This window comes from Alosa sapidissima, chromosome 4, assembly GCF_018492685.1.
Source record: "Alosa sapidissima isolate fAloSap1 chromosome 4, fAloSap1.pri, whole genome shotgun sequence".
Taxonomy (NCBI): Eukaryota; Metazoa; Chordata; class Actinopteri; order Clupeiformes; family Clupeidae; genus Alosa; species Alosa sapidissima.
The window spans coordinates 38,635,380-38,657,879 of NC_055960.1; the positions used below are offsets into that span (position 1 = coordinate 38,635,380).

Genomic DNA, 22,500 nt, shown 5'->3' on the forward strand with positions numbered 1-22,500 from the left:
GGGGAGCCATCCTCCACACATCTTTGACACACATCAGTCAGCATTAACAGGATAAAGCCGCAGCAGGAAGTGGCTGACTGACTCACTTCCTGTGCAGCTCACACGTCTCAGGCCGACACCGCCACAGCGCTGGAGCCCAACGGCCCAATCAATCAATCAATCAATGCCGTCAATCAATCAATGCCATCAATCAATCAATGCCATCAATCAATCAATGCCATCAATCAATCAATGCCAATCAATGCAGTCAATCAATGCCGTCAATCAATCAATCAATGCCGTCAATCAATCAATCAATGCCATCAATCAATGCCATCAATCAATCAATCAATCAATCAATGCCATCAATCAATGCCGTCAATCAATGCCATCAATCAATGCAGTCAATCGATCAATGCCGTCAATCAATCAATCAATCAATCAATGCCATCAATCAATCAATGCCATCAATCAATCAATGCCATGCCATCAATGCCATGCCATCAATCAATGCCATCAATCAATGCCATCAATGCCAACGGCTCAATCAATGCCATCAATGCCAACGTGCCAGTTAGCGGCCAATCGATCGGCGGCGCGCGACCACTCTGGGTGCCGGACTCAAAGGGCATGTGGCGCGGAGCGCACTGGGGTCCACGGGACTAACGAAGCGGAGAAGCAGAGAAGAAGCAGAGAAGAAAGGAGGAAGAGAGAAAAGGAGGAGGAGAGGGGAGGAGGAAAAGAGGAGAGAAGAGATAAGAGAAGACGAGGAGAGAAGAGGAAACTGGCACTCCACTCTCCTGGTTTAGGTCATATCTCACAGCTAGGGAACAGTTTGCCTCCATAGGTAATTTCAGGTCCCCCAGTTCACCCCTCTCACATGGTGTTCCTCCGTTCCATGGGTGACAGGGCCTTTAGCGTGGCTGGCCCCAAACTCTGGAACCCCCTCCCACTTGCACTAAGTCAAAGCACCTCCCTGTCCACCTTTAAATCCTGTTAAAATCTCTTGCTTCACTCTTGCTTTTCCTTCCTATTCATAGGCAGGCCTCCTCCATCCCACCCGCTCCTCTAGAGGACGTGTACGCACGCACGCACGCACGCACGCACGCACGCACGCACGCACGCAGCCTTTCATAGCTCAGAGCCTCCTCCATCCCACCCGCTCCTCTAGAGGACGTGTACGCACGTACGCACGCACGTACGCACGCACGCACGTACGCACGCACGCACGCACGCACGCACGCACGCACGCACGCACGCACGCAGCCTTTCATAGCTCAGAGCCTCCTCCATCCCACTCGCTCCTCTATTACTGTTTTATTATATGTTATTTTATTCTCCTTTTGTTGCCAAGGAGGGAAAAGAGTAGAGGAGAGGAGAAGAGACAAATGAGAGGAGGGGAGGGGGAAAAGAGGAGAGGAGGAGAGAAAGCAGAGGAGGGGGAATAGAGGAGAGGAGAAGAGAAGAGAAATGAGAGGAGGGGAGGGGGAAAAGAGGAGAGGAGGAGAGAAAGCAGAGGAGGGGGAATAGAGGAGAGGAGAAGAGAAGAGAAATGAGAGGAGGGGGAAAAGAGGAGAGGAGAGGAGAAGAGAGGAGAGGAGAGAAGAGAAAGGAGAGGAGGGGGAAAAGAGGAGAGGAGAGGAGAAAGAGAGACAGAAAGAGAGAAGAGAGGATAAAGAGGAGAGGGTATGAGAGAAAGCGAGAGGCAGCAGACGTGCTAACAGACAGATAAATGCTAACAGACAGATAAATGCTAATCGCTCAGGAAGTAGGGGCAGCAGCCAACTAATGAGGCCACCACACTATTAGGGATGAGTCGCGATCTTCCCACAGCAGCAGCAGAGAGGTACACGTACACACACACCACACTATTAGCCTAGTAACCCCACAGCAGCAGCAGAGGGCACACACACACACACACACTAGTGGCGCTGGCTGGTCTGGGAAGTGCTCCAACAGTGTAACTCTCCAGCACTCTACCCCACTGCTTACTGCAGCCAGAGCCTCTCTCTCTCCCGCTCATCCCATTGTTTCACCTGCCACCCCCCCCACCTCGTCACACACACACACACCCCTAGCCAAAGGAGTTGCAATTGATTGACAACAAAACCAAAATCTCACTTAAAACAGGAGGCAACTGAGGAGGCACCAGAGTCAGACACGCGGTGGGAGACGGAGACACACACACACACACACACACACACACACACACACACACGGTGGGAAACGGAGGAGAGCCGAGACTATTTGAGGCCCAGCTGGGGATTCCCTGTTTGACCAAGAGGGGGCGCTGAGGTGGGACACTGGGAATCTGTGCCAGCCCAATCAGGACCTCAGACCGCCTACTGGTGCACGCACACACGCACACACACACACACACACACACACAAGCTTGAACTCACAAGAGGGGCATATACTAAAGAAGGCTAAAGTAGCCAATTCTCTACACACACACACACACACACACACACACACACACCCACACTACCCTCATATATCTCACACACACACCCACACTACCCTCATATCACACACACACACAGCCCTCATATCACACACACACACAGCCCTCATATCACACACACACACACACACACACACACACACACTTCAGTAGTCAGGCTGAATTTAACTTATAGAAAGGTCAGTATGAATAAAAACAAACAATGGAGCCTTTTGACCTCAATTTAGCTTTCAATAAATATTTCCATGATAGGCTCCCTCTCAAAGCCGTGGTTGCAGGGCAAAATCTTCACCACAGCCTCAGCCTCAATTACCTCTGCAGCCACACGCACCCCCCCCCCCCCCAAAACACGCACTCTCTCACACACACACACATACATAGCAGAACATAAAGCAGAGGACAGAAAACAAGCTGATTCCATGCAGCACCCCAAGTCACCTCATGCTAACCGCAACCAGAATAATCTGGAGCCACACACACTTCAGACTTCAGTAAACAACCTGCCCATAACGCGAACACACACAGGCTCTGAGCTATGAAAGGCTGCACGCATGCACGCATGCACGCACGCACGCACGCACGAAGATGGACTCCACTGTTAACGCACGCACGCGTGGCCGAAGATGGACTCCACTGTTAACGCACGCACGCACGCAGTATGGCTGAAGATGGACTCCACTGTTAACGCACGCACGCATGCAGTATGGCTGAAGATGGACTCCACTGTTAACGCACGCACGCATACACACACACAGAAAATGAGACGAAACCGTTGCAGAAAGGAGTTGCAGTGGTGTGAATTAGATGTTGCACGTCTGGACTCCACTGTCCACACACACACATATATAGCCAAGACAGGCCTGGTATGTAACTCCGCGTGAAGGCTGGCTCAACCCCTTTGAGTGTGTGTGCCTGCATATGCGTGTGTGCCTGCCCTTCATGTGTGTGTGTGTGCGCCTGCATATGTGTGTGTGTGCCTGCATATGTGTGTCTGCATATGTGTGTGTGTGTGTGCGCTGCATTAGTGTGTGTGTGTGCCTGCATTAGTGTATGTGCCTGCATGTCTGTGTGTGTGTGCCTGCACATGTGTGTGTGTGTGTGTGTGTGTGCCTGCACGTGTGTGTGTGCCTGCACGTGTGTGTGTGTGTGTGTGCCTGCATATGTGTGTGTGTGTGTGTGTGTGTGTGCCTGCATATGTGTGTGTGTGTGTGTGTGCCTGCATATGTGTGTGTGCCTGCATATATGTGTGTGTGTGTGTCTGCATATGTGTGAGTGTGTGTGTCTGTGCCTGCATATGTGTGAGTGTGTGTGTGTGTGTGTGTGCCTGTGTGCCTGCATATGTGTGTGTGTGTGTGTGTGTGTGTGTGTGTGCCTGCCCATGTGTGTGTGTGTGTGTGTGTGCCTGCACGTGTGTGTGTGTGTGCCTGCACGTGTGTGTGTGTGTGTGTGCCTGCACGTGTGTGTATGTGTGTGCCTGCATACGTGTGTGTGTGTGTGTGTGCCTGCATGTGTGTGTGTGTGTGTGTGTGTGCCTGCATATGTGTGTGTGTGTGTGTGTGCCTGCATATGTGTGTGTGCCTGCATATGTGTGTGTGCCTGCATATATGTGTGTGTGTGTGTCTGTGCCTGCATATGTGTGAGTGTGTGTGTCTGTGCCTGCATTTGTGTGAGTGTGTGTGTGTGTGTGCCTGCATATGTGTGTGTGTGTGTGTGTGTGCCTGCATATGTGTGTGTGTGTCTGTGCCTGCATATGTGTGTGTGTGTCTGTGCCTGCATATGTGTGTGTGTGTGTCTGTGCCTGCATATGTGTGTGTGTGTGTGTGTGCCTGCATATGTGTGTGTGTGTGCCTGCATATGTGTGTGTGCCTGCATATGTGTGTGTGTGTGTCTGTGCCTGCATATGTGTGAGTGTGTGTGTCTGTGCCTGCATTTGTGTGAGTGTGTGTGTGTGTGCCTGTGTATGTGTGTGCCTGCATATGTGTGTGTGTGTGCGCCTGCATTTGTCTGTGTGTGCGCCTGCATTTGTCTGTGTGTGTGCCTGCATATGTGTGTGTGCGCCTGCATATGTGTGTGTGTGTGTGTGTGTGTGTGCCTGCATATGTGTGTGTGTGTGTGTGTGTGCCTGCATATGTGTGTGTGTGCCTGCATATGTGTGTGTGTGCCTGCATATGTGTGTGCGTGCCTGCATATGTGTGTGCGTGCCTGCATATGTGTGTGCGTGCATGTGCGTGTGTGTGCATGTGTGTGTGTGTGCGTGCATGTGTGTGTGTGTGTGTGTGTGCGCGCATGTGTGTCTGTGCGTGTGTGTGTGCGTGCATGTGTGTGTGTGTGTGTGCGTGCGTGCGTGCGTGCATGTGTGTGTGTGTGTGTGTCTTCCTTTATCCCCTACTGCACACATGTTCACTGGCCCCTTCCTCTATGGAATCTTAATGGCCGCATAGAAGTGAAGAAATCACAACTCACACACACACACACACACACACACACTGATGTCGGCCCACCAGAGGGTTAGTGTAGGGTCACACACACACACACACACACACACACGTCGGCCCACCAGAGGGTTAGTGTGTGTGTGTGTGGGGGTGTGTGTGCTCGAATGAGAAGCTGGATTTGCAGTGAAACTGACATTTCAAAAGCAGAGCTGCACACTGCAAACGGATACAACACAGTCAGAGGCCAATGCTTTACACGCACACACACACGCACAGGCATGCCAGCTAAGTTTCTGTGCATGTGAGCAGAGCTCCAGGACATGCACAGCAAATTCCCCTACACACACACACACACACACACACACACACCTCCTTGTATGACCACAAGCGGCTTTTTGGTGGATGCCTCCTTCAGAGGCCCCCCCCCAGGCCTTCAGTGAGGTGTGGAACCGTAACTTTGAGCCCGTGGGTAAGGTTCCTTAGTGAGTAAGGTGTGGAACCGTAACTTTGAGCCAGTGGGTAAGGTTCCTTAGTGAGTGAGGTGTGGAACCGTAACTTTGAGCCCGTGGGTAAGGTTCCTTAGTGAGTGAGGTGTGGAACCATAACTTTGAGCCAGTGGGTAAGGTTCCTTAGTGAGTGAGGTGTGGAACCGTAACTTTGAGCCCGTGGGTAAGGTTCCTTAGTGAGTGAGGTGTGGAACCGTAACTTTGAGCCAGTGGGTAAGGTTCCTTAGTGAGTGAGGTGTGGAACCATAACTTTGAGCCAGTGGGTAAGGCTCCTCGGGATCTATAGTGAGTGTGGTGTGGGGTATTATGATGTTCTCCTGCAGTGTGGCAGAGTTCTGCTGCCCTCTCAGAGTCTCAGAGCCTCAAATCTAACAGCTAAAGGATGACACAATGAGTGTGTGTGTGTGTGTGTACATTCCAGAGGTCCCATTTACAAGAGCGATGGGGTGGTGTGTGTGTGACTCAGCGAGGCCGACCTCGCGATCCACAGTGTCAGGCAGCCAGGGCCCAGCCACTCTTAAGCCCCATTGATCGCACACACACACACACTCGGACACACACACACACACATTCTTCAACAACTTAATTCCATTATGGGCCTGCTGGCACCGTCCATGTCGCCAGAGCAGCCAGGCGATTGTGGGGGGAGCAGAGCTGACCCCCCCCTCCTATACACACACACACACACACACACCACGGACCCTCCCATAGCACAGAGGCAGCATCAAGCTGGCGGAAATATGACTCATTTCAGGAACATGAGGCTCAGATTCTCTCTCTCTCTCACACACACACACACACTCACACAGAGTTCAGATTCACTGAATGGCGCCAAAGATGGGAGCACATAGGGCACGCACACACACGCAGGCACACACACACGCACGCACGCACGCACACGCACACAGGACACAGATGAAGACAAAGGAGAGAGGCCAAGTGTGTGCATCTCAGTTTGTGTGTGTGTGTGCGCTGGACACACAGGGAGAATCCCTGCCAGTGTGTGTGAGCGTGTGTATGTGTGTGTGAGAGAGCGCAGAGACCCCCACTCCTCCCCAGGGCTCTGATGTGGCTGCAGAGAGGGAGGGGATGAGTCACCAGCGGATCAGAAGCACACGGAACCGACCCGCTCTGCTTTGCTCCAGCACAGAGACGGAACCAAACGGAACCGACCCGCTCTGCTTTGCTCCAGCACAGAGACGGAACCAAACGGAACCGACCCGCTCTGCTTTGCTCCAGCACAGAGACGGAACCAAACGGAACCGACCCGCTCTGCTTTGCTCCAGCAGAGACGGAACACACAACTACAGATAAACCTCTCAAACACACACACACACACACCAGAGGGACACACACCAGGAACACACAACTACAGATAAACCTCTCAAACACACACACACCAGAGGGACACACACCAGGAACACACAACTACAGATAAACCTCTCTCTCACACTCACACACACACACACAGAGAGAGAGAGAGAGAGAGCACCAGAGGCACACACACCAGGGACACACAAATAACCCCCACCCCTCTCCCACACACACACACAACCAAGTGTTTCTAGGAGACCAATCTTCCTACTGAAGGGAAAAAAGACAAAAGTTGGCTAACCTGCACAGGTCCCTTATTCTGTTGCACCGTCAGAGCACTACGACCAATAGTGAAACACACACACACAGCCCGGACGCCAGTTGACAGACACAAACACACACACAGCACTGAGGCCAGTTGAGAGACACACACACACACACACACACACACACACACACACACACACACAGCACTGAGGCCAGATGAGACACACACACACACAGCACTGAGGCCAGTTGAGAGACACACACACACACACACACAGCACTGAGGCCAGATGAGACACACACACACACACACACACACAGCACTGAGGCCAGTTGAGACACACACACACACACACACACACACAGCACTGAGGCCAGTTGAGACACTCACACACACCGAGGGAGATCCAGGAGAGGCCAGAGCAGGGCAGCTCAGGTCAGGATGCGCTGATTACCCATAAGCCCCTGGGGGAGGGGTGAGTGGGGCGACTGGCTCGCCAGTCTGCTGATACAATTAACTCCTCACCACTCTGGCTCAGCACACACACAAACACACACACACACACAGCACGGAGGCCAGTTGACACACACACACACACACACACACACACACACACACACACACACACACGAGTACAGCAGGCCACTGATCACCACTCCACTACAGAAGAGAATCTATAGATTACTATAGATATAGGCTTCAATAGCTTACAGAATTATATGCATTACTATAGATATAGGCTTCAATAGGTTACAGAATTCTATGCATTACTATAGATACAGGCTTCAACAGGTTACTAGAGAATCTATAGATTGCTTTAGTATTCTGTAGGTTACTATATCTATGGAGCATCCCACTGGCCTATCACCCCCACTGAGAAACTGCCAGACCACCACAAACCAGGACAAACCACCACAATCCAGGACAAACCACCACAATCCAGGACAAACCACCACAATCCAGAACAAACCACCACAAACCAGCACAAACCACCACAATCCAGGAGAAAGAGGCAAAACCAAATAAGACAGAGAGAAAGCTCTTCACAAACCAACATGGATTTATTAAGCAGATATTTGTCCTCCCCCCTCGCTCACACATTCACCTCAATGGTACTACAACTATCAAACAGGCTTGCAAGTTTTCCTCTCAATGCCTGGTGTACAATAAAAAAGATTGTGCCTGCTTGTGTGAGTGTGGGTGAGTGTCTGTGTGCGTGCGTGCACATGAGTGTGTGTGAGAGCGTGTGTGAGTGTGTGTACGTATATGTGTGTGTGTGTGTACGTATGTGTGTGTGTGTGTGTGTGTGTGTGTGTATGTGTGTGTGTGTGTGGGAGGCTACAGCAGCGCTAGGCTGCATGAATAAGAAATGAAAGTGCAGTGCTGGGGTAGAAACGCACCTATCCCAGGGGGCCAGGAAGGGTGCTTTACTCGTCTGGAAAAAAATAAAAGTTACACACTCACACACACACACACACACACACACACACACGCAAACAAACAAAAACGCACACATATACACTCGCTAGTTAAGATCACACACACACACACACACACAAAAGCTCGCACCACACACACACACACACACACACAGCAGTGCTGCATTCCCTCCTCCCCACCCCTTCTCGGCTCCAGCGAGGGTCTCTTTAAAAATTCATTAATTTACAGCAGAAATAGATTAAAGCGCCCAGCTGAGCAAAACTCAAAATTTGGCTCCTGAACGCCATTAATAATGGAGGCGTCTCCCTGTAGCCTGCAGGCCTAGCAAGGCCTCCAGAAGAGCTGCTGGCTACGCTGCACACACACACACACGCCCACTCACACACACACACACGCAGTAACATTAATGTCCAATCCCCTGCCCTAACACACACACGCACAGTGTAACATTAATGTCCAATCCCCTGCCCTAATACACACACACACCTAGTGTTCACCATGCAGGACACACACCAGAACCTCCCCACCCAACATTGACCCCCCATACCTTCACCATACCTCAACCTCACACACACCACCATGACCTCACACACACCTTCCCCCATACCTCAACCTCACACACCCCACCATGACCCCACACACACACACACCTTTCCCATACCTCCGCCTCACACACAACACCATGACCCCACACACACCTTCCCCATACCTCAACCTCACACACACCACCATGACCCCACACACACACCTTCACCATACCTCAACCTCACACACACCACCATGACCCCACACACACACCTTCACCATACCTCAACCTCACACACACCACCATGACCCCACACACACCTTCACCATACCTCAACCTCACACACACCACCATGACCCCACACACACCTTCACCATACCTCAACATCAACCTCACACACACCTTCATCCCATATTAGAGTAATGTTAAACTCAACACACCTTATGACCCCACACACACCTTCCCCATAACAACATCAACCTCACACACACCACCATCCCACATTAGAGTAATGTTAAACTCAACACACCTTATGACCGCACGTATGAAACTAACCCAGCCTACCAGGCTGCAAAGTAAAACTCACACAACGGCACTGTTACCAAACAGCAAATCTCATCAAGCAATCAATCAAAATCACCTGCCAGTCCACCAGTCTGCCTACTATTCATTCATAAAATATCATACAAATAAGATAAATACAAAACAACAACAAAAACATTTTTAAAAATGTACACACTGAAATTAAATTAAACCCTAAAACCCCTGTAAATTGTGTCTGTGCTCCTAAATGTTTTAATAAGGGTGTATTTAAGGGCCGGTTCTGGCGTGTGTAAGGGGGGGCCGGGGCGTATATAAGGGCCGGTTCTGGCGTGTGTAAGGGGAGGCGGGGGCCGGCTCTGGCGTGTGTAAGGGGAGGCGGGGGCCGGCTCTGGCGTGTGTAAGGGGAGGCGGGGGCGTGTATAAGGGCCGGCTCTGGCGTGTGTAAGGGGAGGCCGGGGCCGGCTCTGGCGTGTGTAAGGGGAGGCGGGGGCCGGCTCTGGCGTGTGTAAGGGCCGGTTCTGGCGTGTATAAGGGCCGGTTCTGGCGTGTGTAAGGGGGGGCCGGGGCGTGTATAAGGGCCGGTTCTGGCGTGTGTAAGGGGGGGCCGGGGCGTGTATAAGGGCCGGTTCTGGCGTGTGTAAGGGGAGGCGGGGGCCGGCTCTGGCGTGTGTAAGGGGAGGCGGGGGCGTGTATAAGGGCCGGCTCTGGCGTGTGTAAGGGGAGGCGGGGGCCGGCTCTGGCGTGTGTAAGGGGGGGCCGGGGCGTGTATAAGGGCCGGTTCTGGCGTGTGTAAGGGGGGGCCGGGGCGTGTATAAGGGCCGGTTCTGGCGTGTGTAAGGGGAGGCCGGGGCCGGCTCTGGCGTGTGTAAGGGGAGGCGGGGGCCGGCTCTGGCGTGTGTAAGGGCCGGTTCTGGCGTGTATAAGGGCCGGTTCTGGCGTGTGTAAGGGGAGGCCGGGGCGTGTATAAGGGCCGGTTCTGGCGTGTGTAAGGGGAGGCCGGGGCGTGTATAAGGGCCGGTTCTGGCGTGTGTAAGGGGAGGCGGGGGCCGGCTCTGGCGTGTGTAAGGGGGGGCCGGGGCGTGTATAAGGGCCGGTTCTGGCGTGTGTAAGGGCCGGTTCTGGCGTGTATAAGGGCCGGTTCTGGCGTGTGTAAGGGGGGGCCGGGGCGTGTATAAGGGCCGGCTCTGGCGTGTGTAAGGGGAGGCGGGGGCGTGTATAAGGGCCGGTTCTGGCGTGTGTAAGGGGAGGCCGGGGCCGGCTCTGGCGTGTGTAAGGGCCGGTTCTGGCGTGTATAAGGGCCGGTTCTGGCGTGTGTAAGGGGGGGCCGGGGCGTGTATAAGGGCCGGTTCTGGCGTGTGTAAGGGCCGGTTCTGGCGTGTGTAAGGGGGGGCCGGGGCGTGTATAAGGGCCGGTTCTGGCGTGTGTAAGGGGAGGCGGGGGCCGGCTCTGGCGTGTGTAAGGGGGGGCGGGGGCGTGTATAAGGGGATGCGGGGGCCGGCTCTGGCGTGTGTAAGGGGAGGCCGGGGCGTGTATAAGGGCCGGTTCTGGCGTGTGTAAGGGGAGGCGGGGGCGTGTATAAGGGCCGGTTCTGGCGTGTGTAAGGGGAGGCGGGGGCCGGCTCTGGCGTGTGTAAGGGGGGGCGGGGGCGTGTATAAGGGCCGGCTCTGGCGTGTGTAAGGGGAGGCGGGGGCCGGCTCTGGCGTGTGTAAGGGGAGGCGGGGGCCGGCTCTGGCGTGTGTAAGGGGAGGCGGGGGCCGGCTCTGGCGTGTGTAAGGGGAGGCGGGGGCGTGTATAAGGGCCGGTTCTGGCGTGTGTAAGGGGAGGCGGGGGCCGGCTCTGGCGTGTGTAAGGGGGGGCGGGGGCGTGTATAAGGGGATGCGGGGGCAGAAGGAGGTCTGAAAGTGCAGAGCTGCAGTTGCTATAATTGCTCTGGCCGGCTGCAAATGAGCTTCGCTTAAGTGCAATTATCCCCCTCTGATCTCCCCCATACAGAGGAGTGGGCTCTCTCTCACATACTCACACAGCCTGCAGACCAGACGCAGGCGGCAGCAGCACACGCACACAGACACACACACACACACACACACTGCTCCAGCTTCAGAGCTCATCTGCATTCAACTGAGCAGCACAACTAATGAAGATAGACCTGCTCTCTCTCTCGGTCTCTCCATTCTCTCTCTCTTTCTCTCTCCCATCTCTCCCACTTGCTCTCTACCTCCTTCTGCCTCACGTGTGCGCACACACACACACACACACACACACACACACACACACACACACACACAGAGCAGAGCATGCCTGAACAGCTGAGTGCCAGGAGAACCGGAAGCCTAGATTACAGTGAACCGCTTTGTCAGAACTTTCTCCTGTGTTCTCCTCTAATCCAATATTAAGCCTGCCCATTGTGTGTGTGTGTGTGTGTGTGTGTGTTTGTGTGTACGTGTGTATGTGTGAAAATACATAGAGAGAAATCACACAAGCAACTTCATAAAATTAAAATATTTCACCTAAAAAAAATGAGTCAGCCACCCACACAAACACATATATACAGACCCGCACACACATACAGACACACACACAAACAGACACACAGACCCACACAAAAACACATATACAGACCCACACAAACACACATACAGACCCACCCACACACACACACATCGATATGAATGTATAGCCCCTCACAGACACACACATGCACACAGATCCACAACAAAACAGGCAAAAAGCAGGCAGCTGCACCACGGGTGGGCTACACACACACACACACACACACACACGATCCAAACAGGTGATCAGGGCAATGCTGCAAAGCTCCTGGTTCAAGCAGGACTCCAGGTGGGCTAGTCATCAGGCCAACAGATGAGAAACCATCAGGGGCAGGTGTTCTCTCTCTCTCACACAAACTACAGATGTGCCCTCACCTCCCACACACACACACACACACAAGCACACATAAGAGTGTGAGTGTGTGTGTGAGCGTATCTGTAGTGTGTGTGTGTGTGTGTGATGAGAGCACATCTGTAGTTTTGTAGTGTGTGTGTGTGTGTGTGTGTGTGTGTGTGAGCGTATCTGTAGTGTGTGTGTGTGTGTGTGTGATGAGAGCGCATCTGTAGTGTGTGTGTGTGTGTGTGTGTGTGTGTGATGATGAGAGCGCATCTGTAGTTTTGTAGTGTGTGTGTGTGTGTGATGAGAGCGCATCTGTAGTTTTGTAGTGTGTGTGTGTGTGTGTGTGTGATGAGAGCGCATCTGTAGTGTGTGTGTGTGATGAGAGCGCATCTGTAGTGTGTGTGTGTGTGTGTGTGTGTGTGTGATGAGAGCGCATCTGTAGTGTGTGTGTGTGTGTGTGTGTGTGAGCGTATCTGTAGTGTGTGTGTGTGTGTGTGTGTGTGTGTGTGAGCGTATCTGTAGTGTGTGTGTGTGTGTGTGATGAGAGCGCATCTGTAGTGTGTGTGTGTGTGTGATGAGAGCGCATCTGTAGCCTGTTGCAAAGCTCTGGCTCCTTTCCAGCGCCTCTATAATATTTTATAATATTTTAACGGCTTACTGCCACTCTCCCCAAAACCCCACGCTAAGGACCAATCACCATAACGACTGGCCTGATGACAGCAGCCATGCAATAATACTCCTCTGCGCCGTAATACCTGCGACAAGTCGCCACAGCCAAAAAGGAAAAAAAGTAATTTGTTTCGTTCAACAGAAATGTCAGCGAACAGATGTTTGGTCCGCTACTATGCTGCACAGCTGGAGAAGGGCTTAACTTTCTAAATGTAGGACGGAACCTCATCAATCAGAGCAACACTGAGGAGGAAGAGAGAGATGAGGGGAAGGGGAAGAGGAAGAGAGAGAGAGAGAGAGAGAGGAGGGAAGGAGGGAGATGAGGGGAAGAGAGAGAGAGAGAGAGAGAGAGAGAGATGAGGGGAAGAGAGAGAGGAGGGAAGGAGGGAGATGAGGGGAAGAGAGAGAGAGAGAGAGATGAGGGAAGAGAGAGGGAGGGAGAAGAAAAGAAGATGAGCCAGTCAGAGGAAGAAAAGAGGAGAAATCTGCAGCTCACCCAAAGGAAAGAGGAGAAATCTGCAGCTCACCCAAAGGAAAGCCTGCAGGGTTCATGTCTCACACATGAATCAGATGAGCAAGTTCATCTGACACACCTACTGACACAGATCACACACACACACACACACACACACACACACACACACACAGACAGGCCTGTCAGGAGTGTCTGGTGTGAGACAAAGCGAGTGCATGCGAGGACAGGGGTCTGTGTGCGCGTGTGTGTGTATGCGTGTGCGCGTGTAAGTAAACTGGCCAAGCTAAACTGGTGGTGGGGCACGGCTTGACACGCCCCCTCACCTCTTAATACTAACAATGTGTTACTGCAGGGACAAGACAGGACACGTGTGTGTGTGTTTGTATGTATGTGTGTGTGTAAGCTGCTTGTCTGCAACACCACACAGACGTGGCCTGAGTGTGTATGTGAGCTGCCTGTATCTGCCTGTATCACTAAAGGGACATGCTGTGTGTGTGTGTGTGTGTGTGTGTGTGTGTGTGTGTGTGTGTGTGTGTGTGTGTGTGTCGTCTGCATCTGCAAAGCTACAGAGCGGTGCTGGGTGTGGGGGTGTGTGTGTGTGTGTGTGTGTGTGTGTGTGTGAGCCGCCTGCGCCTCATGGCTGCAGAGTTTCTCAACACGCATCTCTTGCAGCAGGGAGAAACACCCTGACACACACACACACACACACACACACACACACACACATACATCACACACGGGCGCGAGACAACGTGACGGGAGAGTCCCTGTTCACAATGATGTCACACTGAAGCTCACTCTCTGCGGTTCCTGTAACCAGGTATGGTGAAAAGTGTCACCTTTGTTGCCACAGCAAACTCACCGCCATAGCGGAGTTACTGAGCTCTCTTTTCACTTCTGCGTGGCCATGACGCGGAATGCGTCCACAGCTCTTGCACACAGAGGAAGGCAACCGCACTCGCTCACCTCGGCGCTTGCGGAGGGCCCACGGTGTCTCTGCGAGGCTGCGCTACCAGAGGCAAATCTCTTCCCGACCGACACCAAGTGCAGCTCTGAATATGACATTACATGCCTCGCATTCCAGCGCCACATTCTTTCCAGGTATTTCGTTGTCAGCCTTCCATTGGAGCCTTCGAAGATGTAGCGTTAGCCGCGCGCACCCAGCCGTTTCGTTTAGCTCCGCAGCGAAACCTTCATCACCTTGGTCATAACAACACAAACAACTGTGCCTATACGATTCGCGGCTCGTTCACTCGGCTGCACTCTGCACAGACAAGGCGTTCAACATGGCAACACGCAGACGTGTTGTAACAAGTTAATAACAGTTCAATTATTTTCTCCTCACGCCAGACGGCATGGATGGCAGACAAACGAAGCACCAGTTAACACCCGCCTTTCGCGCCATACACTGTACTAATGACAATATTGATCTTTAACTTGCCAACTTCCCCTGACAGCCGAAACAGCAAAGAGTGGTTAAATACTCATCTTCAGTCTCTCTGCACTTATATTTCGTTTACTGACTAATATGTCATGAAATATTTCACTGGTAGGGTAACATTTACAGTCATAACCATTAGGTTGCATCCCCGAATTAAAGAACACAATTTAACAACTTCGGACAGCACTTTGATCTTATTGAAATTGACGCCAGATCGTTTCCCCAATAAGTAATTAGCAGTGTCTTTCTCCTGCCTTATAGAAATAATTAAGAAAACTTTACTGAGTTGCAAACCAATGAAGCCATTATCTCCGGTGCGCAGAAAGAATTCCCGCGAAAAGGGGGCGTCGCTGGCATTGGTTTCGTCGGAATGTCAATGACTGGAATAAATAAATAACTGTAACGTTACCGCCACCACAGAACCACGCCTCTCCACGCAAATCGTGTGTGCATATTTGTCCAAACTAATTCCACCATTTATTATCACATGTAGGCATACTGTTACGGCTGAGAAACAGGGAAAATCCCACCAAGCCAATAGGCACGGCACTGACAGACAGCGGGGCGCATTCCACCAGCTGATGACGAGACGGTCGGTGTCTATTCTTGCAGTAGCTACCCGACTGGAGCTAACAAGCTACCAATCTCACACAGACAAAAAAACAACACCAAACAGACTTATTTCCCACCAAGTCTGTCATTTCAGCAACATTATGCTATCACCACTGAAGGCAGTTCAACTTTACAACGTTAGCTTTCCACCGGGAAACATGACACGCACGAGCAAGCTAGTGAAAAAGGGCTAGCTAGCGATGATCTGGCCAGCTCGCGACCTAACTTAATTAGGGTGTGCAAACGTTAACGTTAGTTCTAGGTTTTCACCACGGGAGCATATTCGGTGTGCTAACAATCTTGTTGAAATAATACTGATGTTACACTATGTCCTACCGCAGACATCGACGAAAGAAAAAGCCAGACAGCCAGGTAACGTTATCTAGCTGGTTTCCAGCGGCACAAAGCGTGAGCTAAAAGGTGTGTATGCTGGCTAGTAAGCAACTGTCAACTGTAACGTTACGTTAAAGCACACTCACCAACATTATTTGCTAACGTAACGTTAGCTGATTCACAAACTAATGGTTTCATTTAGCTAACAACGGCCAATGTGAAAATAAACAAACACATGTCATTAGCAGTAACGTTACAAAAGACGACCAGCAGACAACTGGCTTTCTAACTCAGACAGCAAATCAACATCAACATAATGTCAAGCTATCAATACGACAATATAATTTAACTCGTGAGCTGGGTTAGCTGGCTAACTGTAGCTAGCCAGCGATCTTTGACATAATATTGCCAACAGGATTTAGGTTTTACCGCAAACAGCAAAACGCGCTAAGTGGTCTGAAAAAAAGGCCACCCATCTAACGTTACTGGAGTTGTAAATTACCATTGAGCTAACGTTAACTAACCTTTGCTAGACGTGTAACATTCGGCAGCTAGCTGAAAAATAGTTGTCTCGCAAGCTCAGGTAAGTTAACTGAGGTTTTAGCTGAAACAATAACGTTAACGTTACCTGTGGTGTCCCCGTCTGCCCTACTCTCAAACTCTTGAGGCCTGTCATCCAAATTCAATCCCCAACACTTCAGTGAGACCCACCTCCGCCTGAAAGTCGTCCATTTCACGGGCCTCACTTCAACTTCAATCCCCCTGAACGCTAACGTTACACTTACCCTGGCTGTGTCAACTGGCAGTCTTGCTGTTCGGGATCAGTCCAGGTGGAGTTAGATAAATTCCCCTCCCCTATCTTCTGTTTAATAGCGGGAAAAGTTTCCTTTCTTTCAGTTAAAGAGTCTCTGCAGTCCGTTGTTGGTGGGCTCTGGCCGCTGTCCCCTAACCGGTGTGTCCGTGGCGTCCCTCGGCTTCTCCGCCTTTCCAGTTCGTCTTTCTCTCACCATCCAACATCCGGGAACTACACGCACGCTCCGCGCTGCTCTCAAACTCCGGAACTACTTTTAGGCATGAGACGAATAACGACGCAATGTTAATCTGTATCACGCAGCGCATCAGTTTACTGTAGACAGCAACATTAACTAGTTCCATCATACATTCAGCACTAGCCTCTATCATACATATTTTTTCGAATAAGCCCTAACAAACAAGCCTGAATTTCATCATAACAACAACAACAACAACAACAAAAACAAAAACAACAACAATAGTAGTAGCATATTTGCTTACTTTTTATAATGGCTGCCCTCTGGAAAGTGTCTGTTTCAAAGCCAGAACTAAGAGACTAAGGAGCTTTATCCAGCAGGTCATGCTGACCATGAATACTTAAGTGACACCCAGCATGGACTGGCATGCTTTTATAGCAGGCTATATTAAAGTATCCTCTCCTTACCTTTGTACAGTTGCTGCAACGCCTATTTCATTATTGTTAGTCCTATCTGTACATTCACTCAGATGACAAATACATTTCTTGAATCTTGAACCTTGAAGTTTATGATCTATGGTGAGTTATGATCTATACTAGTGACCAGATAAGATAAAAGATTTGATGAATAATGAATTTGTTTTTATAACGTGGGAAACAGTCATGCTACACATGATTGAATTCTTGAATTTTCCCTCTGGGGATCAATAAAGTATCTATCTATCTATCTATCTATCTATCTATCTATCTATCTATCTATCTGATTGTTGTTTGTCTAATGGTTTAGAGTAACACTGTTTTAGTTGATCTGTAGGTTAGTATTGGGTAACTCTGCAGTGTCTATCAACCAAGGGGTCCTTAAAGAAGAGACCCTTAAGTCCGTGACATGCTCCCAAGTCTGGGGTCCTTAACGGCTCTTGACAAGAATTGCGTTATTAGCGCACACATGGAGGCTTTCGTGTGCTCCCCAACAACTGGGACCATGTGTCAATGACGCGCACAAACATTTCTGGAGGAGCACACCACTTGCTATAGCCTGCAACCCCTGAGAACCTTTAGCTTAGGTCTCTGCAACCCTGAGAACCTTTAGCTTAGGTCTTAGGGTGCAAGGCAAGACTCAGGTGGGATTCGACCTGAAGAGAGAGAAGGTCGAGGCCTTCCAAAAAAAGGTTGAGTGTATAGCGCCTCCCAGTGGTTGTAATGACGTCCTGGTTTGTCGTTAGACTCCAGTACAGCAGGTGGCGGTACGGTTGCCCTCCATTGCAGGAGTGACATTAAATTTCACTCTCCATCCCAGCCATCACAGGCGTGCAATGAGAAAACTTCCGAAGCAGGTCTGTTGCTGTCTATGGTTGCAGCAAGAGAGCTAGCAAAATAGCGCAACCAACTTATTTCTGGGATTGAAGTATCTGAAAGTAAACACCACTACACTTTAGTGACAACACCGTGATCTTGATCCATCTAACAAGTAAGGACATGGTTACTGAATGAAAATGACAAGTACCCTTGCACGCTTCTCCAAATGTGTAGCTAATGTTAGCGTTTTAATGAATCCAAGCCTGACTTCCTTGTTTGTGGACAGCTAGCATGGTTTAGGTGAGTTGTACATGCTCTCTGACGGGATTAGCTCGTAAACGTCTTTGATAAAAACTGTGTGAGCGTAGTCAAATCATACTAGACGGATGTCACCTGTTAATTTCGAAATTTAGTGTGTGACATTTCACTGTGTTTTCAATTCAAGTTCACCTTGAGCTTTATAGTCTGTGAACTTTAGCCTACTTACTCGCTTGTCATCACTGTGTGTACACTTTATAGATCGAAGTATTCGATGTCACCTCTCCTACGCTGTCGTGTTATGTCAACAGGCCATGGCAGACGCCAAACCGTCCGCGTCAGGCGCAGCGGAGGGGAGTCTGGCGGAGGAGTTTGCCGTGCCCTCGCAAGTGGAGGAGTTGAGGGGTCGGATGGCAGAGTTCGCAGAGCGCCACGGAGTGGCTGGACGCCGAGTCGTTCTCATCACTTCAGGCGGAACCAAAGTGCCTCTGGAGTCCAGAACTGTCCGGTTCCTGGACAACTTCAGCAGCGGCCGAAGGGGCGCCTCCTCGGCGGAGTACTTCCTGGACGCTGGTTACGCGGTGATCTTCCTCCACCGGCACCGCTCCCTGTACCCGTACACCCGGCTCTACTCGGGCATCAACCTGCTGGATGCGCTCACCGCGGAGCCGGAGTGTGCCCGCGTGGTGGTGGACCAGAGCGCGCTGCCCAACATCGCGGCCGTGCTGACGCGCTACCAGGCGGTGAAAGCCGCGGGACTGCTCCTGCCCGTGGAGTTCAGCACGCTGTCCGACTACCTCCATCTCCTCAAAGCTGCAGCGCAAGCCCTCAGCGGAATAGGTGGGTTGAGTGTGTGAGCCTGGTATTTATAATGTGTGTGTGTGTAAGCCCTCGGCGGTATAGGTGAGTTGAGTGTGTGAGCCATGTGTTTATAATGTAAGAGTGTGTGTGTGTGTGTGTGTGTAAGCCCTCAGCGGTATAGGTATAAGTATATAGTATAGTATATATACAAGTATAGTTTGAAGCCATGTTCTATCTGTGCAGGTTCTAAAGCCATGTTCTATCTGGCTGCTGCCGTGTCTGATTTCTACATCCCGGCGTCCGAGATGCCAGAGCACAAGATCCAGTCTTCTAACGGACCCCTTCAGGTGAGCTGTACCTGTAGCACGCCTCCTTTGGCCCAGTTGGGTCGCAGGGCAGGCGGAGGAGAGTGAGTGAGTGAGTGTGTGTGTGGAGGCCTCCAACTCTGTCATGGGGTTGTTGTTTGAGTGCATCTTCAGTGACCTCACACAAGGAGTGTTTAGAGCAGGAGTGTGTAGTGTAAATGTTTGGAACAGGTATGTGTAGAGAGTGATTGTTATGAGTAGGTGTGTGTGTGTCTGACGTCCACCCCGGTCCTGTGTGGTGAGCAGATCAGCATGAAGATGGTCCCTAAGATGCTGTCTCCGCTGGTGCGGGACTGGGCGCCTCAGGCCTTCATCATCTCCTTCAAGCTAGAGACGGACTGCAGCATCCTGCTGGAGCGGGCCCGGCGTGCGCTGGCCACGTACCGTCACCAGGCCGTGGTGGCCAACGTGCTGGACACGCGCCGTGGCTACGTGGTGGTGGTGACGCGGCACGAGCAGCACGAGCTGCAGCTGTCCGACGAGGACGCGCGGCACAATGTGGAGATCGAGGAGCGCATCGTCAGCAACCTCGCCGCCGCTCATCACGACTTCATGCTGCAGGGATGAGCAGGCCGGCCCGGCCGGAGGACAACTGGCCTGGGCAACAGTGACCCCTGGTAGAGTGGGCATCTCTGGCTGCTCGCTCTTCCTCTGATGACCCCCGGCACGCCCTCATTCTGTCCAGCTCATTCCAGAACCTTGAACTTCTCCGCAGGGTCAACCACACACAGACTATCAACATGACATACTACATCCTACACAGACTATCAACATGACATACTACATCCTACACAGACTATCAACATGACATACTACATCCTATATGGCTGCATACCAACATAACATACTGAATCCTATGTGGCTGCATACTACATCCTACACGGCTGCATACCAACACACTGCATCCTACATGGATCCATGCTTATATACTGCATCCTACATGGCTGTACTAGGCTGAGAGACTCCTGCCCTGCAAAGCTCTGTGTTTGAGTGATCTGTTGGGATGTGTATTATTCAGCTCTGTGTTTGAGTGATCTGTTGGGATGTGTATTATTCAGATCTGGTGGGATGTGTTTTATTCGGGTTGGTTTCTGACACCGCTTCTGGCTGAAAGTAAACTCTTGAGGCCGTGGAAGTGGTGGTCACGTGGTCTTTATGTGGAATTCTGTTCATGGTCATACAAATGACTAGAGCGGATCACACAGCAGCTTAGTCCGCAATACACAGATGAGCAGACACAGAGTGGGGTCAAAGTTCACACGGTGCACACACACAGTAAACACTCTCTCATGCGCGCGCGCGCACACACACACACACAAACGCACACACGCAGTAAACACTCTCATGCGCGCACGCACACACACAAACGCACACACGCAGTAAACACTCTCTCATGCGCGCACACACAAAAAAGATGAGGGGTCTCAATGTCTGGTTCTGATTGGCTACTTCAGTTTGATGCTCTTCTTGACCCCGGCCCGGATTCCAGACATTTCTCCGCTGTAGCGGGTTAGCTCCCTCTGCACCTGCTGGACCTGAAACACACACACACACACACTTCAGAAACGCGTCTTGGACACACTCAGTTTTCAGGAAGAGGCCTCAAACACACACACACACACACACACACACGGCAATGCAGCTGGGTCTGTCATGGTCACGTGTTTATGCAAAAGACATCAACTGCAGATTTCTGTAAGAGTTTGTGTGCGTGTAACATACCTGTCCCTTTCTGCGGACTTGAGCTTTCCTGAACTTCTCCCGGTGTTTGACACGAGGGTTGCGGTCGATCTTCTTCCTCTTGGGGGTGAGTCCTTTGTTCTTGGCCATCTTTGGAACACAAAACAAAACAAGCATGTGAGAATCCATAGACGGCTCATAGTCACATACTCAACATTATAAACACCTGGCTCACATACTCAACATTATAAACCCCTGGCTCAACATTATAAAACACCTGGCTCATAGTCACGTACTCAGTATTATAAACATAATGTTGAGTACGGATGTGTATATGGATATGTTGCAGGATAATGACCCTAGGTTCACTTGCGATAACGTTGCAGGATAATGACTATTGCATTCGTCTGGGTTGTTTTCAAGTTAATGCATACCAACAAACTCATGTCTCAGTAACTCTCAGTAAAAGTTTAGTCATACTCAGGAGCAGACTGTGTGTGTGTGTGTGTGTGTGATGCGGTACCTGGTAGGTAATGCGTCTCTTGGCATCTCCTTCCATGCCTTCATCTCCAGCCTCGTCATCCTCCGCAGCTCTGAGGAAAGGGACATCATTTCACAATTACACTGAGAACACACACACACACACACACACACACACTCTGGGGAAAGGGACATCATTTCCACAATTACACTGAGGACACACACACACTCTGGGGAAAGGGACATGATTTCCTACTTCCTGTTTCGGAGCTTCGCCGCCGATTTCGTTTGGCTGTGATGGGCAAACGCTTTCGAAAATCAAAAATCCTTCTGGTAACTTTTGTGAGGCTTGGTCCAAGGATAATGTACGTCAAGTTTCGTTGCGTTCGGACCAAATTTGTGACCTGTGAAAATTTAGTTTCGCTTTCTGTTCAATCCAATATGGCGGACGAACGACACGCCCACCTGACGTCATCTTCGCGAGCAACTTACACCGGTACTGACCGGACGTTTTAAAGTTGGAACGGTGTCTCTGTCTCAAAGGGCCTAGGCGCTAGAGCTGACAAAAAATTAGGGAGACGGGAAAAATAATAAAACTTAAGAAGAACAATAAGTGTGCTGCTTTGCAAGCACACTTAATTACAATGAGAGCTTAAACAAACTAACACTAACACACACACACACACACACACACACACAGGGGAAAGGGACATCATTTCTATAATGGTGCTATCTAGT

General features: G+C 50.9%; 3 protein-coding genes across 21 annotated transcripts in view; 1 reads left to right on the top strand and 2 right to left on the bottom strand.

The window, feature by feature from the left end:
- foxj3 (forkhead box J3) overlaps positions 1-16,918 on the bottom strand; it is a 103,648-nt gene extending 86,730 nt beyond the window's left edge. For all 15 annotated transcript variants that reach the window (XR_006031147.1, XR_006031142.1, XR_006031148.1 and 12 more), the window contains exon 1: positions 16,680-16,918. The gene's annotated coding sequence lies outside the window, so the exon portion shown is untranslated. The remainder of the gene's footprint in view (positions 1-16,679) is intronic.
- On the top strand, positions 15,516-20,737 carry ppcs (phosphopantothenoylcysteine synthetase). Of its 5 annotated transcripts, XM_042088754.1 has the most exons (5): positions 15,516-15,541; positions 15,903-15,933; positions 18,748-19,276; positions 19,481-19,584; positions 19,849-20,737. In XM_042088754.1, the coding sequence occupies exons 1-5, from the start codon at positions 15,531-15,533 to the stop codon at positions 20,167-20,169; spliced, it is 996 nt and encodes a 331-aa protein (XP_041944688.1). In that variant the 5' UTR covers positions 15,516-15,530; the 3' UTR covers positions 20,170-20,737. The 5 variants fall into 5 exon arrangements, with proteins under 5 accessions (XP_041944688.1, XP_041944687.1, XP_041944691.1 ...); XM_042088753.1 differs by lacking the exon at positions 15,516-15,541 and having other exon boundaries at positions 15,773-15,933; XM_042088757.1 differs by lacking the exon at positions 15,516-15,541 and having other exon boundaries at positions 15,908-15,981.
- Position 20,738: 1 nt separating this feature from the next.
- The window catches only part of utp3 (UTP3 small subunit processome component), a 12,436-nt gene continuing 10,674 nt past the window's right edge, over positions 20,739-22,500 (bottom strand). The window contains exons 14-17 of the mRNA XM_042088742.1: positions 21,806-21,875; positions 21,325-21,432; positions 20,916-21,137; positions 20,739-20,866 (exon numbers count right to left, since the gene is read on the bottom strand). Coding sequence (XP_041944676.1) covers positions 21,048-21,137; positions 21,325-21,432; positions 21,806-21,875 — 268 coding nt within the window. The 3' untranslated portion in view covers positions 20,739-20,866; positions 20,916-21,047. The remainder of the gene's footprint in view (positions 20,867-20,915; positions 21,138-21,324; positions 21,433-21,805; positions 21,876-22,500) is intronic.

Excerpts from the sequence above, each read along its gene's own strand:
- ppcs (XM_042088753.1), top strand. The coding sequence starts at position 15,889 with ATGTCCTACCGCAGACATCGACGAAAGAAAAAGCCAGACAGCCAG. Across the intron at positions 15,934-18,747 it reads AGAAAAAGCCAGACAGCCAG|GCCATGGCAGACGCCAAACC; the intron begins GTAACGTTATCT and ends TTATGTCAACAG. Across the intron at positions 19,277-19,480 it reads GCAAGCCCTCAGCGGAATAG|GTTCTAAAGCCATGTTCTAT; the intron begins GTGGGTTGAGTG and ends CTATCTGTGCAG.